The sequence below is a fragment of the Chrysemys picta genome, chromosome 1, assembly GCF_011386835.1.
Source record: "Chrysemys picta bellii isolate R12L10 chromosome 1, ASM1138683v2, whole genome shotgun sequence".
In the NCBI taxonomy this organism is placed as follows: domain Eukaryota; kingdom Metazoa; phylum Chordata; order Testudines; family Emydidae; genus Chrysemys; species Chrysemys picta.
This window is the reverse complement of record NC_088791.1, coordinates 317,337,424-317,354,594: the sequence shown is the minus strand read 5'-3', so window position 1 is coordinate 317,354,594 and position 17,171 is coordinate 317,337,424. Positions and strand designations below refer to the sequence as shown.

The 17,171-nt window shown below is 44.7% G+C and overlaps 1 protein-coding gene across 1 annotated transcript in view; it reads left to right on the top strand.

Annotated features, from left to right (window-relative positions):
• DDX10 (DEAD-box helicase 10) overlaps nt 1-17,171 on the top strand; it is a 316,478-nt gene that overhangs the window by 189,820 nt on the left and 109,487 nt on the right. The window contains exons 14-15 of the mRNA XM_042855078.2: nt 530-643; nt 11,989-12,150. Of these exons, the coding sequence (XP_042711012.2) occupies nt 530-643; nt 11,989-12,150 (276 nt within the window). The remainder of the gene's footprint in view (nt 1-529; nt 644-11,988; nt 12,151-17,171) is intronic.

The window sequence follows — 17,171 nt, the reverse complement described above, 5'->3', positions numbered from 1 at the left end:
CATGTAGGGACGTGTGGATGGATTTTACTGTTTCTAACGTCCTAGTTGTGATTTCACTGTTGCACTCGGATGCACTGTTATAGTTTCTGTTGCACTCGGAAAGCTCTCTGTTAAATGGGATGAATCTAACATGGAAGCTAGATGCTGCAGGGGTTGGAACTGCAAACATAAATGCTGTTTAACACTAAATCTCCACACTTTCTCTCATCTGAACACTCCCATGCATATGTTCATCCACTTCTTACATATTGTGGTTGGAGTGCAGGAGGGAAGGATGTAAGTTATTTAGAACACTCTAAAGATATTTATTTTTTATTATATGACCTGATTCAAGCAGTTGCATCTATGCAAAAGTACCTTAGCCTTGTTTATATTAGGCATCCTATTCTAAAACTCACCTATAGTGTGTATGTTTTGGCAAATAGCATTTTACTTAATACCATAAACAGAAGTTAAAGTTTAAATCCTAGTGTATTTTTTCTGATAAAAAGTAACCATGTTCTCTCCCATCTGCTTTTTTAAAATACAGAATACCTCAAATTCAAAATTGAAGAAGAAAGCAACTAAAACCAAAGAAGCCAAAAAAATACTGAAGAGGAAATTTAAAGTCAACACAAAAATTGTCTTTACTGAAGATGGGGAGGTAAGATGAGTTCAAAATATACTGCAGACACTAGTGGTAGCTGAATCTGTATTTTCTGTGAAAACAAATATACTTCAAACTGAGGCATACACTGGGCTTCTGATTTTAGGTTTTAACTGGGAAACACTAATAAAACACACTCAATTAAAAAAAATTGTGTTTATCCAATAAACCACTGGAAAAAACATTGGAAATGGTTACTTGTTTCTGAGGACTTGTCTAGATGGAGCAGTAATGCTCACAACAGGGGTGTGAATTCTGAAGTACACTGACATGTTGTACATTAATTGGTCCATGGAGACCCTGCTGGTGTGCACTAAAGGTTCCCTAGTGTGTTTTAACATAGCGCTGTATGAAACAGTACTACGTTAAAGCACACTAGGGTACATTACAAAGAGATTACTCCTTTTACAGCATATACTACTGTTGTGAGTAATGTGCGTAATATAATATAATACAGAGAGCCCCAAAAAAACCACATTTTTGGACATCCACATAAGTCAAATTGCTTTAAAAAAAAAAAACAACCCTGAAAATGAAATTAATAAACCTCAAAAAACCCTAAACCCCTAGTTATTCAGTTTGGCCCAGATTTTCAAAAGTACTTTCTGCTCATAATTGGAGCTAGATTTGCAAAACAGCTGAGCTCCCATTTAAATCCAATTATACTGAGAACAATAGGAGCAGATGTATACTGAACACTTTTCATATAGTCCAATGTTTAAATGCGGGCTCTTGGGCTCTTTTGGAAATCTGGCCTTCCCAACTGCAGAAGGGAAAGTCTCAGGTGTTTTTTTTAAGGAAGATCTGTCAAATCCAATGCTATCACTTGAAAAAAGTTCTACCAATCCCTTGTATGGCAGTGGAATTAAAAGATGTGTCCCTATTTTTCTCTCAGATGTCCAATATTTGTAGCTTTCATATGTCACCTGAGTAAAGAAGGTGCCAAGCTTATATACCAAATAGGGGGGAGATAGCTGTGCATTGAACTCTAGTAATTTAATTTAATTGGATATCCGAACACCATTTGGAAAAATGTATTGATTTGTATATAGATGTGAACTACTGTATATTGCTAGCCACTCCAGTACTGTTTTGTTGTAACTCGAACAAGCAAACTTCAGTGCTGCTTAAATATTAAATCTAACATGATTTCACAAACATCAGAAGTTTGCTTTGTTTTTCTGTTTTCTGTGTAGAGATAAAAGGGAGCTTTGGCATTAGAGCAGTTTCATCAGTTAGTGGGATGTAAACTAAATATAGTGATCACTTTTAAAATTTCTCAGTTGCCTTTTGTAACTAAATAACATTCCCATGGCATGCTGAGCACTGGGAATACTGTGGTAATGTTACATAGTTATCAAAATTCAAAAGCTTTTAAGGATGGCCTCACTAATAAAAGGAGTCTGTTCAAAATGATAACTAATTTCAGACATGGAAAAATTCCCTCAGTAATTTTTAAAGTATATACTTCTCAAGAAAAATATTTAAACTATGCCTTTTAGATAGCTATGGTGCGTAATGGACAAAATGCCTGGTTAGTGGAGTTACACCAGTAGTAAATTAGGCTCAGTGCATTCTCTTGGATTTCCAAGATACTGTAGTGAATCAAAAGAGCATGTGATTCCATCCATGTACACATTTTAGTAGAGGTAAATTGTGTGTTTGTAAGGGGTTTTCAAAGGGAAAATATGAAAATTGTTTAAATTAAGCTGAAATCTAAATGCCTTTTTAAATAATTTAACATGCTGCTATCTTTAATGCTGTTTTGGAACAAAAAGTGAACGCTGAGGGGGTGTAGTGTAATAGAAATTCTCTGCTTTAATTTTTTAGCAAGTGCTTTAAAATATTTCTCTTGCATTCTGAATCATAGATGCTGGTCTGTCAGTTTGTATAATTAGGACAATGTATTAAGACTTGTTCATGAATTTATGTGAAGGATGATCATGACTGCAGCTGCACTGTGTACAGAATATGAAATAGAAATGCTATTCTTATAATAACTCTTAAGGAAGTCTCACAGGGGAAAGCTACTGGAAAAGATTAATCATGGCTTTAAAGATACAAGCCTTAATTTCCAGACATTTGTGCATGCGGTTACCACCATTGTGTGTGTAAATTGGGTGTAATTGCATACACAAATGGTCAGTTGTGCATTTAACTGGCCAATTCATATATATGCCTAATTGGACATACATTTTTAAAGATGCAGTTACACAAAGCTGACTTAAATTCTGGCTGATGAATTACAGTTCTTTAGTAAGTGAGCTCATAATTAACAGAGGTAATTAGACCTGGTTGTGTGTTTAAAAACACAATCTTGGATACAAAACTTTGAGAAAGGGATTCATTTATTTTGAACTTCCAAACTGGTACTTGTAACTATAGGAGGAACAAAGCATTCAAATTTAGCTGGTGGGCAGATAAGTGTTTCATGTGGTCCAGTGCAGTGAACCATAAAGCAGCGAGGACAGAGACTAAAAATGAGCACGGGGATTATAGTTTAAACAGCAGAACAACAGAGAACAGGTTTTGGAGTTATTTATAGAAATATAAACTTTGCATCTGTAGAAGTTATTCCAACATTCTGGTGGGCTCTAATGAAACCACACGCTGAAGTTTTACTGTGCTACTTAATATATTTCTCTTTAGTAAAATAAAACTCTTTTTAAGACGTGTTTTCTGAATATTTGTACACAAATGAACTCAATTTTACAACAGGGAATACATTGCAATTGGTTTTATTTGTGGTTATTAAGGACCAGGAGGATGCAGCACAGAGTATTAGTAACTGATCTTCTTTCTCCTTGCCTGACAGCAGATCAAAATTCTGAACTTGTTTTCCCTTTTTTTGCAAAATATATTGGAGTGTCATATGTTTTCTCCACGTATATCCACTCTTTCATTTAAAGAAACCCTCCCACCCCAATCCACAACAACTACATTTTTGAAAGGCTACTCCAAAAGAAGGTTGCTTGTCATGTGAACAGATGTTTACAAGATTTTGTTAAAAACTTCTAAACCCTTGGCTTAAATCTCTGAAACTCAAGATCAAAATAATGCATTGAAGCCAAGCCCATAAGTCATGGGTAATCAACATTCTGCCTGGAAGTCAAATGTGGCCCTTCAACACTACTTATGCAGTCTGGCAGAATAACTACATCTCTACCCCGATATAATGCGGTCTGATATAATGCGAATTTGGATGTCCTATGGCACCTTTGAGACTAACAGAAGTATTGGGAGCATAAGCTTTCGTGGGTAAGAACCTCACTTCTTCAGATGCAAGTAATGGAAATTTCCAGAGGCAGGTATAAATCAGTATGGAGATAACGAGGTTAGTTCAATCAGGGAGGGTGAGGTGCTCTGCTAGCAGTTGAGGTGTGAACACCAAGGGAGGAGAAACTGGTTCTGTAGTTAGATAGCCATTCACAGTCTTTGTTTAATCCTGATCTGATGGTGTCAAATTTGCAAATGAACTGGAGCTCAGCAGTTTCTCTTTGGAGTCTGGTCCTGAAGTTTTTTTGCTGTAAGATGGCTACCTTTACATCTGCTATTGTGTGGCCAGGGAGGTTGAAGTGTTCTCCTACAGGTTTTTGTATATTGCCATTCCTGATATCTGACTTTGTCCATTTATCCTCTTGCGCAGTGACTGTCCAGTTTGGCCAGTGTACATAGCAGAGGGGCATTGCTGGCACATGATGGCATATATAACATTGGTGGACGTGCAGGTGAATGAGCCGGTGATGATGTAGCTGATCTGGTTAGGTCCTGTGATGGTGTTGCTGGTGTAGATATGTGGGCAGAGTTGGCATCGAGGTTTGTTGCATGGGTTGGTTCCTGAGTTAGAGTTATGATTTCAACAGCTTCCACCCCACCATCAACCTCAGCCTGGACCAATCTACATGGGAGGTCCTGCTTGCTTACATACTAGTTCTTCTTCAAGTGCTTGCTCGTGTCGATTCCTTTCTAGGTATGTGTGTGCCCACATGCACAGTCGTCGGAGATTTTTGACATAGCGTTATCTGTAGGATCGGCTGTGGTGCCCTCTGGGGTGCCGCGCTCATGTGTCAGTATATTAAGCGCTGAAAGTCCTATGCCCTCTCAGTTCCTTCTTACCCTGTGACAGTTGGTTGGAGCGCCTTCCCCATGCCTAGCAAGTGGTTAGCGGTTTCTCCTTCACTTCGTGCTTTATTGCTTTGTAGTTTTGTTGATATTAGTTAGCTAGTGAAGTAGTTGTTAAGCACTATAGTTAGTAAGTTAGGGTCCCGGCTGGGACTTAGCCCCAGGCGGGGCAGGCACCAGCTTGCGGCTTTTAATCCCTATGCTGACTGTGACAGGCCTAGGCCTGTTAGTGACCCCCTAGCAGCTGCATGAAGTGCTTGGAGGAATCACATGTAACCCCTGGCACCGGGTTCTACCCGGCACCGCTCCCCTTCGCTGGTGCCCAAGAAGAAATCAAAGAAACGCAGCCCGGAACCAAGCAAGAAAGACTACAGGACATTGGGCAAAAGACCCTTTTCGGGCTGCCCACTCCCCGTCTCCGCCCTCTAAATTAGGTTTGCCTGGAAGGAAGCGTCTGTCACTGTATGGCCGGCACGGGTCATCCTCCCGCCAATCATCTCCAGCCTGTAGGAACGTTCCCCAACGCGGTACCGATCCGCCCGCTCCCGGAACCCATCCCCTTATTCAAGGCAACGTTCACCCACGGTTAGCTGCCAGACACCAGTTTGACGGCCCAACCATGGTCAGTGGAAGGGGATTCCTCTGGCACGGAAAAGGAGTTTAACCTCTCACCGAGACAGCACCAGTGCTACTGGGCACCTGAGCTTGTATCCACTTTCGCAATGCCATCCTGGCAGCAGGGCCAGTAGCATGCGCAAGGCCCTACTGGAGCGACTGGGGCATGCCGGTTATGCTGATGCCTACTTCGAACCAATCGTTGGTAACTGCTTCAGAAAAGCACCAGATGGTACCAGCGGCTTCGGAATCAGAGTGCATAGCACAATTGGATGCCGGGCGGGAGGAGTGAGTGCTCACCCCAAAATCTCCTTCCCCCATTGGAGATGAAACCCCAGGTGGTCCATTTGTTCCCATCCACTCCAAATGAGGCTGTTGCAGGGCCCTCTCATGCTATCCCACTGGATGATTTTAAGGAGCACCAAGCCCTGCTCTGAAGAGTGGTTACGAACTTAGGCCTAGAGGTGGAAGAGATGGCGGAGCAATCAGACAAGTTGTTTAATGTGCTCTCCGCATCAACCCCCGCATGTGTTGTGCTTCCGGTGCACAACGGGGTCCTAAAGATTATCATTAATGATCTGGATGATGGGATGGATTGCACCCTCAGCAAGTTTGCGGATGACACTAAGCTGGGGGGAGAGGTAGATACGCTGGAGGGTAGGGATAGGGTCCAGAGTGACCTAGACAAATTGGAGGATTGGACCAAAAGAAATCTAATGAGGTTCAACAAGGACAAGTGCAGAGGATTGCACTTAGGATGGAAGAATCCCATGCACTGCTACAGGCTGGGGACCAGTTCTGCAGAAAAGGACATGGGGATTACAGTGGATGAGAAGCTGGATATGAGTCCACAGTGTGTCCTTGTTGCCAAGAAGGCTAACAGGTTATTGGGCTGCATTAGTAGGAGCATTGCCAGCAGATTGAGGGAAGTGATTATTCCCCTCTATTCGGCACTGGTGAGGCCACATATGGAGTATTGCGTCCAGTTTTGGGCCCCCCACTACAGAAAGGATGTGGACAAATTGGAGACAGTCCAGTGGACGGCAATGAAAATGATTAGGGGGCTGGGGCACATGACTTATGAGGAGAGGCTGAGGGAACTTGGCTTATTTAGTGTGCAAAAGAGAAGAGCGAGGGGGGATTTGATAGCAGCCTTCAACTACCTGAAGGGGGGTTCCAAAGAGGATGGAGCTAGGCTATTTTCAGTGGTGGCAGATGACAGAACAAGGAGCAGTGGTCTGAAGTTGCAGTGGGGGAGGTCTAGGTTGGATATTAGGGAAAACTATTTCACAAGGAGGTTGGTGAAACAGTGGAATGGGTTACCTAGGGCAGTGGTGGAATCTCCATCCTTAGAGGTTTTAAAGCCCGGCTTGACAAAGCCCTGGCTGCGATGATTTAGTTGGGGTTGATCCTGCTTTGAGCAGGGGGTTGGAATAGATGACCTCCTGAGGTCTCTTCCAACCCTAATCTTCTTTGATTCTATGATTAAAGATTGCCAAACCCCGTCCTCAATCCCACCCACCTACAAGGGGGATGAAAAGAAGTATTTTGTCCCAGCCAAGGGGTTTGAATACTTGTACACCCAGCCAACAAGGGGCCCTTGAGGAGGGTACTATAGCAGCACAGTGTTCCCTCCAAATGGTGTGGGACGCAGCTGATTCGGCAGCCAGGGTGATCCTTCAACAGTGGTCATGAGGCGCAGTTCTTGGCTTCAGACTGCGTGCCTCTCCCAGGAGATACAGTCCTCAATACAGGACCTCTGATTTGATGGCGTTGGACTCTTTGCACAGCAGACAGATGCAAGACTGCATGAACTAGAGGACACATGGGCCACCCTCCACTTGCTGGGTCTGCATATGCCTCAGTTGGTGAGGAAGCAGTTCCAGCCACCCCTGAAGCCAAGGCTTTGGCAACCTTGATGGGGTCTGCAAGGAGATGTGATAGGGACATGAGTTTTAGTTGTCGCTGCCCTTCCTCCTCCTGCTCACCTGCGCAACCCAGCCCGGCAAAACATCACTGGGGCCAGAAGTGCTCGTTTTGAGGGTGCGCTCGATAGCAATGCCCCAGTCGACTCCCTGGGTCTGCCTCATTCTTTCCTCAACAGTCTTCATCCCTACCGTTAGGCCTGGTCGCTGGTCACCTTGGACCATTGGGTGCTAGAAACTGTATTTCTGGGCTACACCCTGCAATTCTCGGCCCTCTTCATGAACTCTTCTCACAAGCAACTTGCCATTCAGGAGGTCGACAACCTCCTGCAGTTGGGGGCACTGGAGGAGGTCCCTTAGGAAATGAAGGGAAAAGGGTTCTATTCCTGCTTTTTTCTAATCCTGGAAGCAAAAGGGGGCCTAAGACCCATTCTGTACCTGTGGCGACTCAACAAATATCTCAAAAAGTTGAAGTTCCGCATGGTCTCCTTGGCCTCCATCTTTCCATCCCTGGATCCGGGAGACTGGTATGCCGCTGTCAACTTGAAGGATACTTATTTTCATATTTCCATCTTCCAAGGACACAGGCGGTTCCTCCATTTTATGGTGGGCCAGCGTCATTTCCAATTCACAGTGATGCCCTTCGGTCTCTCATTGGTCCTGCGGGTAGTCACAAAATGCATGCCTTTGGTAGCTGCTTACTTGAGACATCGAGGAGACCAGGTCTGTCTTTATCTCGATGATTGACTCATCAAGGGCAGATCGTGGGATCAAGTGCAGAGGAGTCTTGATCTGGTGCGTTCTACCTGTCAAGACCGTGGCCTATTAGTAAACAAAAAGAAATCATCCCTCATACCAGGGCAACGGAGTTAGTTCATGGCGTGGTTCTCGACTCGACGCGTATCAGAGCCTTCCTTCCGGAGGCCCATTTCCAAGCTGTGTTCGGCTTGATCTCCCATATAAGGGGCCACCTGCTCAGTACCGCCCACACCTGCCTGAGGTTCTTAGGCCACATGGCAGCTTGTACTTACGTGGGCCGTCATGCCCAGGTCCATCTCCGGCCACTGTAAGCGTGACTCACGTCAGACTACACCCCCAATAGGCATGATCTAGACCTGGTAGTCAAGGTGCCAGACCACATCTGGGTGTCACTGGAATGATGGTTGGACCCTGAATCGGTGTTGGAGGGGGTTCCCTTCACGTCCCCGTCCCCATCGCTGTCCCTGGTTTCCGATGCCTCGGACCTGGGCTGGGGGTGCACTTGGGCGAACTCGGCACACAAGGCTGCTGGTTGCGGGATGGTTGCTCCCTCCGCGTAAATGTCAGGGAGCTCAGAGTGGTTCATTTGTCCGGCTAGGCTTTCCAGTCCCACTTGAAGGGCAAGGTGGTACAAGTCCTGACAGACAACACCGCTGCGATGTTTTCTATCAACAAGCAAGGTGGAGCCAGGTCATTGGCCCTTTGCCAGGAAGCTTTCTGGCTCTGGGACTTCTGTGTGCAGCCTGCCATTCATCTTGTGGCTGCGCATCTCCTGGGGACCAGGAATGTATTGGCAGATTGCCTCAGCAGAACCTTCTCATTGCACCACGAATGGTCACTCCATCCTCAGGTGGTCAGCGTGGTCTTCCAAAGGTGGGGAAGTCCCCAGTTTGTACTTGTTCACCACTCATCAGAACAGAAAATGCCACATGTTCTGCTCGATTAGGGGGCTTGACAGAGGCTCCCTGTCAGGCACCTTCTTATACCTATGATTGGGGGCTCTGATGTACACTTTCCCGCCAGTGCCGATAATCCACAGTCCTCATGAAGATCAAGTAGGACAAGGCGAAGGTAATCTTATTAGCCCCAGCTTGGCCATGCCAGTACTGGTTCAGCACGTTGCTAGACTTCTCGGTGGCAGCCCCACTGCAGCTGCTTTTCTGGTCAAATCTGCTGTCCCAGAACCACGGCACTCTTCTGCACCTGAACCTGGCAGCACTGCACCTGACGGCTTGGCTGCTGCATGCTTAAATGCGGAAGAGCAGGAATACTCGTCCGATGTCCAGCAGGTCCTGTAGGGCAGCAGGAGCCCGCTACCAGGGAAACCTACCTGGCCAAATGGAAACGGTTCATGTGCTGGGCATTGGACCAGGGTATTAGGCCTGAGCAAGTCTTACTGCAGTCAATCCTTGACTACCTTCTTCTACACCTTAAGTTCCAGGGCTTGTTCCTTTCATCAATTAAGGTCCACTTGGCCGCTATAACAGCCTTTCACCTTCCAGTCCAGGGCAGGTTGGCCTTCACTCATGACATGACGGTCTGGTTCTTGAAGGGTCTGGAGCGACTCTATTCTCATGTCCAGGACCCTGTCCTTCCTTGGGACCTGAATCTAGTGCTGGAACGGCTCATGGGGGCCACGTTAGAGCCATTGGCTTCCTGTTCCCTTCTTCTACTCTCCTGGAAGGCAATAACATCTGCATGTAGGGTTTCTGAGATTAGGGTGCTTACCTTGGAGCCGCCCTATATGGTGTTTTTCAAGAACAAGGTCCAGCTGCGACCACACCCAGCTTTCCTGCCCATGGTTGTTTCACAATTTCACGTGAGCCAGGACATATTCTTGCCTGTCTTCTTCCCAAAGCCTCATAGGTCTAAGGAGGAGTGTAGATCTCACTCTCTGGGAATCAGGAAACAATGCTAGCCTTTTACATCGAAAGGACTAAGCCATTCCATAAGTCAACGCAGCTGTTCATCACGGTGGCAGACAGGATGAAAGGTCATCCAGTGTCCACCCAAAGAATTTCATCATGGATCATCCATTTTTGCTATGATCAGGCGAAAGTGTCTCTTCTGACGATTGTAACCGCCCACTCGACTAGGGTGCAAGTCTCTTCAGCGGCCTTCCTGGCTCAAGTGCCAATTGAAGATACCTGCAGGGCCGCTACCTGGTCATCCGTTCACACGTTCACGTCTCGCTGTGTGCTTACCCAGCAAGCCCGAGACGATGCTGGCTTCGATAGAGTGGTGTTGCAACCTGCATGACCATGAACTCTGAGCCTACATCCAGGAATGCTGCTTGTGAGTTACCGAGAATAGAATCGAGATGAGCAAGCACTAGAAGAAGAAAAACGGTTGCATTCCTTTTGTAACTGTTGTTCTTTGAGATGTGCTGCTCGTGTCCATTCCATTCCCCCCCCTCCTGCCCCTCTGTCAGAGTTGCTCGCAAGAAGGAACTGACACGGTTTAGGACTGGCGGCGCCTAATATACCGATGCATAAGTGCTGCACTCCAGAGGGCGCCACAACCCACCCTATGGATACCGCTAATGCAAAAATCTCCGACTGTTTACATGGACTCACCTAGAATGGAATGGACATGAGCAACACGTCTTGAACAACAGTTATGAATGGGAGGTAATCGTTTTTTAGTTCACCTGGGCCTGTCTCCTACCTTTGTCCCAATTAATATTTGAGCATCTCATGGTTTCACATTAAAGTGAAGGAAATGGCAGGAGATCTGTCGTGGCCAAAGAACCGTAACATCTTGTTTCTCACAATGAGGAGACACCACTGGGTTTGGTCTCCCTGCATCATTCACAGAGGGAGATCAACAGAAGACGTTGCATGTGGAGAGTGAAACTTAGCTTTCAGATCCCACATAAATGGTTCCAAAGATGAGAACTATATTCAAGCCCATTACTGCATATTCAAACATAATTGTAAATTTGAAGGTCAGTTTAGTACATGTACATGTGGACTGTTCAGGGGATTGAGATTGGTTGCAGAGCAAAGGGTGTGAGAACCTTATGAAGAGAAGCCTGAGAAACGTGAAAAATACTGTTTCTTAAAATTGGTGTAAATGTAATTTCCATTTAATCATATTAGCCATCTAAAATTTTTTCTTGAAAACATTTTTTTTGTAACAAAATGACTAAAAATGTGTATAGCATATGTCTTCTTAGGCAGAGAGTAAAAAGCAGATTTCCAAACAGATTTCAAAGGAAAGCATTAAAAGCATGGTTTAATGGACAATTTATTTTGAAGAACTATTCATTTTTAATTAATGTAAATCCTATAAAATGTTAAAATGCCTATTTTTGTTTGTTGCATATAAATATACTGTTGTTTACCTCATCACATAACACAAGAACCAGGGGTCTCCCAATGAAATTAATAGGTAACCGGTTTAAAACAAACATTAGGAAGTACTACTTCAGACAATATACGGTAACCCGTGGAACTTGTTTCTAGGAGGTGTTGTGAAGATCAAAGGTATAACTGAGTTCAAAAAAGATGTAGGTAAGTTCACAGATGATAGTTCATCAATGGCTGTTAACCAAGATGCTCAGGGATGCAACCACATGCTCTGGGTGTCCCTAAACCTCTGGCTACCAGAAGGTGGGAGTGGACAACAAAGGAAGGATCACTCAATAATTGCACTGATGTGTTCATTCCCTCTGAAGCATCTGGCACTGGCTGCTGTTGAAAGACAGGATACCGGGCCCCATGGACCATTGGTCTGATCCAGCATGAATGGCCATTCTTATGGCCGTTCTTAATATATAATCCTCTGCAAACAGCTTTTTTGTTTAGTCTAGCAAAAATAATTAGTATATGGCTACTTATTTGATTAGTAATGAAATGCATTTTAGTATTGGATGCAGGAAAATGGCTCTAAACATTTTTATTGTCTCATCTAATCCAGTTAGTTCAGCAGTGGCCACCAGCACAAAAATCCAGTGTGGACAGCGAAGAGAAGGAAGATGATTCTGGTGGCATCAACCTAGATAAAGCAAAGGAAAGATTACAGGAAGAGGATAAATTTGACAAAGAAGCATACAGGAAGAAAATTAAAGAAAAACATAGGGTAAGTCAAGTCCTACTCCAAGCATTGAAATAGAAACAAATGCTGTTAAATGTTTGAGTGACTTATTGAGGAAAATATATAAATGTTGTGCAATATACTGAAAAATAAATTTAACATAATTATTAAATTCCAGAAGTGTTCTCAGCATTGCATAAGACACAGGAGAAAAAAAAAGAAAATGCCTACTTTAATGTTCTATAAAGATATTTATAGTCTAAATACAAAGCACAAGAAGATGCCAGAGGTTGATTCTAACTTTTGATGATTTTTAAAAGTAAAAGGCCGATGACAAAAATCCAGTGACAGCATTTTTACTGGCAGGGGTTAGTGTAGGAAATGAATTTTAAGGAGAAGTTTTTAAAAAAGAGAGGGAGATTGCCTGGCATACACACATAATAAATGCCCAGCCCTTACTGAGAGAGAGAGAGAGACCAATCTATAGCGCTTCTGAAGTGTCTTCAGAATACTGTGGCCATATCTATACTACAAACATTGATTGGGGCAAGTTAAGTTTGTATATCGCTTGGGCACGTGCATATTGCTTGTGCCTCAAAAAAGAACTAGATAAGTTCATGGAGGATAGGTCCATCAATGGCTATTAGCCAGGATGGATAGGGATAGTGTCCCTAGCCTCTGTTTGCCAGAAGCTGGGAATGGGCGACAGGGGATGGATCACATGATGATTACCTATTCTGTTAATTCCTTCTGGGGCACCTGGCACTGGCCACTGTAGGAAGACAGGATACTTGGCTAGATGGATCTTTGGTCTGACCCATCATGGCCGTTCTTATGTTGTGTCGGAGTGCTTGTGTTGATGCAAAATGCAGTGCATCAGGGGTATGTATCTCAGTGTGCCATGCACCATCATGTGGCACAATGCCTTTTGGGAAATTTTCACAATGTGTTGTGGGAGAGAAATGAATTGATCTGGACTCGACAAGCAATCCCACCAGTCAGTGTTTGTATCATAACTCAGGGTTGGGGTGACAAGCAGTGGCTGCAGAACTTTCGGATGCGAAAGGCCATGTTCCTGGATCTGTGTGCTGAGCTTGCCCCAGAACAGGAGCAATAGAATGAGAACTGCATTCGAAGCTTGCAACGATGGATTGCTCTCAGTCAGTGGAAAATCAGTTTGGAGCTGGAAAATGTATAGTGCAGGTTGTTGTCATGCAAGTGTATAGGGCCCTTAATCATCTCCTGCTATGCAGCTCTGTGACTCTCAGCAATATGCAGGATATAGTGGATGGATTTTCTGCAATGGGGCTCCTGACCTGAGATGGCGCAATAGATGGCCATTCACAATGATCTTTAAAAACTCATGGTGACTAGGGGAGGTCCCGGACAATTGGAAAAAGGAAATATAGTGCCCATCTTTAAAAGGGGGAAGAAGGAGAATCCAAGGAACTACAGACCGGTCTGCCTCACCTCTGTCACCAGAAAAATCATGGAGCAGGTCTTAAGGAATCCATTTTGAAGCACTTGGAGGAGAGGAAGGAGATCAGGAACAGTCAACATTAATTCACCAAGGGCAAGTCATTCCTGACCAACCTGATTACCTTTTATGATGAGGTAACTGGCTCTGTGAATATGGGGAAAGTGGTAGACGTGATATATCTTGACTTTAGCAAAGCTTTTGATCCAGTCTCCCACAGTATTCTTTCCAGCAAGTTAAAAACGAATGGATTGGATGAATGGACTATAAGGTGGATAAAAAGCTGGCTAGATCGTTGGGCTCACGGGTAGTGATCAATGGCTCCAAGTCTAGTTGGCAGCCGGTAACAAGCGGAGTGCCCCAAGGGGTCTGTCCTGGGGCCAGTTTTGTTGAAAATCTTCATTAATGATCTGGATGATGGGATGGAATGCATCCTCTGCAAGTTTGCGGATGACACTAAGCTCGGGGGAGAGGTAGATGTGCTGGAGGGTAGGATAGGGTCCACAGTGACCTAGACAAATTGGAGGATTGGGTTAAAGAAATCTGATGAGGTTCAACAAGGACAAGTGCAGAGTACTGCACTTAGGATGGAAGAATCCCATGCACTGCTACAGTCTGGGGACCGAATGGTTAAGAAGCAGTTCTGTGGAAAAGGATCTGGGGATTACAGGGGATGAGAAGCTGGATATGAGTCAACAGTGTGTCCTTGTTGCCAAGAAGGCTAACGGCATATTGGGCTGCATTAGTAGGAGCATTGCCAGCAGAAGAGGGAAGTGATTATTTCCTTCTATTCGGCACTGGTGAGGCCACATCTGGAGTATTGCGTCCAGTTTTGGGCCCTCCGCTACAGAAAGGATGTGGACAAATTGGAGAGAGTCCAGCAGAGGGCAATGAAAATCATTAGGGGGATGGCGCACATGACTTATGAGGAGAGGCTGAGGGAACTGGGCTTATTTAGTGTACAAAAGAGAAGAGTGAGGGGGGGATTTGATAGCAGCCTTCAACTACCTGAAGGGGGTTCCAAAGAGGAATGAGGTAGGCTGTTCTTAGTGGTGGCAGATGACAGAACAAGGAGCAATGGTCTGAAGTTGAAGTGGGGGAGGTCTAGGTTGGATATTAGGAAAAACTATTTCACTAGGAGGGTGGTGAAGCACTGGAAGTTACCTAGGGAGGTGATGGAGGTTTTTAAGGCCCGGCTTGACAAAGCCCTGGCTGGGATGTTTTAGTTGGGGTTGGTCCTGCTTTGAGCAGGGTATTTTACTAGATGACCTCCTGTGGTCTCTTCCAACTCTAATCGTCTATGATTCTATGGTACTCCTTATTTGGACACCACTTTGCTACAGTGTACATCAACAGAAAGGGCTACTTTTCCAGGGTTATGCAAGTGGCGCACTGGGGATGCGTCACTGAATTCAGTTTGGGCTGGTCAGGAAGCTGCATGACGCTCGCATCTTTAAGAACACAGGACTGTGCAGAAAGCTGCAAGCAGGGACATTCTTTCCTGACTGGCAGATTACCATTGGTGATATTGAAATGCCAGTAGTGATTCGGGTGACCCAGTGTAACCCTTGCTCCTCAGCTCATGAAGCCATACTCTGGCCACCTTGACAGCGTCAAGGAAAGATTCAACTACCAGCTCAGCAGGTGCAGACAGACTATGGAATGTGCTTTTGTTAAATTGAAAGGGACGCTGGTGGTGTGTACTCACCAGATTGGATCTTGGTGAGCAAAATATCCTAATGGTTATAGCTGCATAATATCTGTGAGGCAAAAGAGAAAAAGCTGGTGCTAGGATGGAGGACGGAAGTGTAGCAGCTTTCTGCTGAATTTGAACAGCCAGACGCAAGAGCTATTAGAAGAGATCATTTGGAGCTATGCAGTTGAGGAGCACTTTAATGGTCAGCCACACGAGTGTTCTCTGTTAGTGTGCAAACGAACAGCAAGCAGTATACAGATGACTGGGTATTTTCCTGAACCTGTGAATGAAATTATGGTTGCTGTAAGTCTACAAGTACTGTGTGCTTTTCAACTGTATGCGTTCTGCAATATTTGTTGTAAACGAATAAAGATCATTTGATTCTTCAAAAATAGAACTTTGAGTGGGAAAAACTGCGCAAAATAAAATTCAACATAATATTATTATTTTTTGCATAAATTAAGAGAGTGGAACTTGAAAATTGGAAAGGGACTAAACATTTCTGTCCATTTGCACAAATGCGATCTGTTGTGGCTACATGAACAGCAACTGTGGTTTCTCTTGCTGTCCCCCAGCATGGCGTTGTAGGGATAAGGATGCAGCCCATGATGCCACATGTTGTGTTTGGGGGTGTAGGGAGCAGGAATTCTGAGAGGACTGCAAAGAGTGGAAAATTTGGGATTTTTGGACCTGCAGATCAAGCAGGGTCTGCAGCATTTGAGTTTGTGGCCTGGGAAGATCCATTATGTCTGGTACATCTCCTCCTTGTCCTGCTGGGACTCTTACTCTTGGATCTTTTTCTTGTCCTCTTTCCTTCTCTGTGCTATCAGTCATATTGCCCTTTGTTCACAGTCCGATGCAGCACTGCCTTGCTGGATCTGGCTGAGCAAGTCCACTTCTTACTCCTCTTTATCAATGTCAGGCATTCTGCTAGTATGGAGGCGACACCTCAAGGCTGCCACATCAGAAGCTGTTGATAAAAACAGACATATGTGCCATTGGATTTACAGTCACAACGGAAAGGGAAAGATAAATTTCAAACTCATCTTCCCTTATTCTCATAAACACTTTTAATAAGACATGCTTATTGACACTGCTGCTTTGGAGCCCCTTGGCACAGCACTGCTCTCCAGCCTCCGCCATGGTGAATGAGTATGGCCCACCGGGGTGAGGAACAGAAGGCCGTTCTGTTGCATGAAGTGATATAATTTTGGTCTGTATTTTGTGGGTATGAATATAGGGAAATGGCACTGAATATTGGCACTGTTTTCTACTATGATGGTTTTAGATATCTCATTCCTGAGGGTCACAAAGGTACAGAGAACACAGCTGCTGCTGACATCCCAAAGCTGCCCGGGCCCCTATTCCCCCAGCCTGTTTACTGCAATGGCGCCAGCTGAACTCATTCAAAGTGGTATGAGAAAGTGCCCATTGCGCAGGAAGAAATAATGCAGCCCTCCATACAAACCTTTGCGAGAGGATTGCAGAGTGTCTCCATGAAAGTTTCATTGCAATTTGTCAGGAAGGATACAAGGGACATCCCTATGCGCATAAACAAAGGGCTCTGAATGCTCTGCCCCTCCCTCCCCCAGCCTAACTCAACAGGGGAATGAAAAGCAGATGCCAATTTTGCCTTTATATCTCGACGACTTCTTGTATGAGTAAAACTATGAAAAGTTGGTAACTGTGCCTTGTTAACTTGAGGATGGGCCGGGTGTCATCTTTAAACATTGTAAAGAGAAATTTATGCACACACTAATCAGAGTTCCCTTCCCCTTCGTCGGGCTCATCTGGTGAGACTGGCTAGATTGTGGTGGCGTCTCAAACATGTTCTGGCTCGCAGCCTGGCTGTATTCCCCCACCCTGTCTACTCCTTCCTCCTTGCTGTTCAAG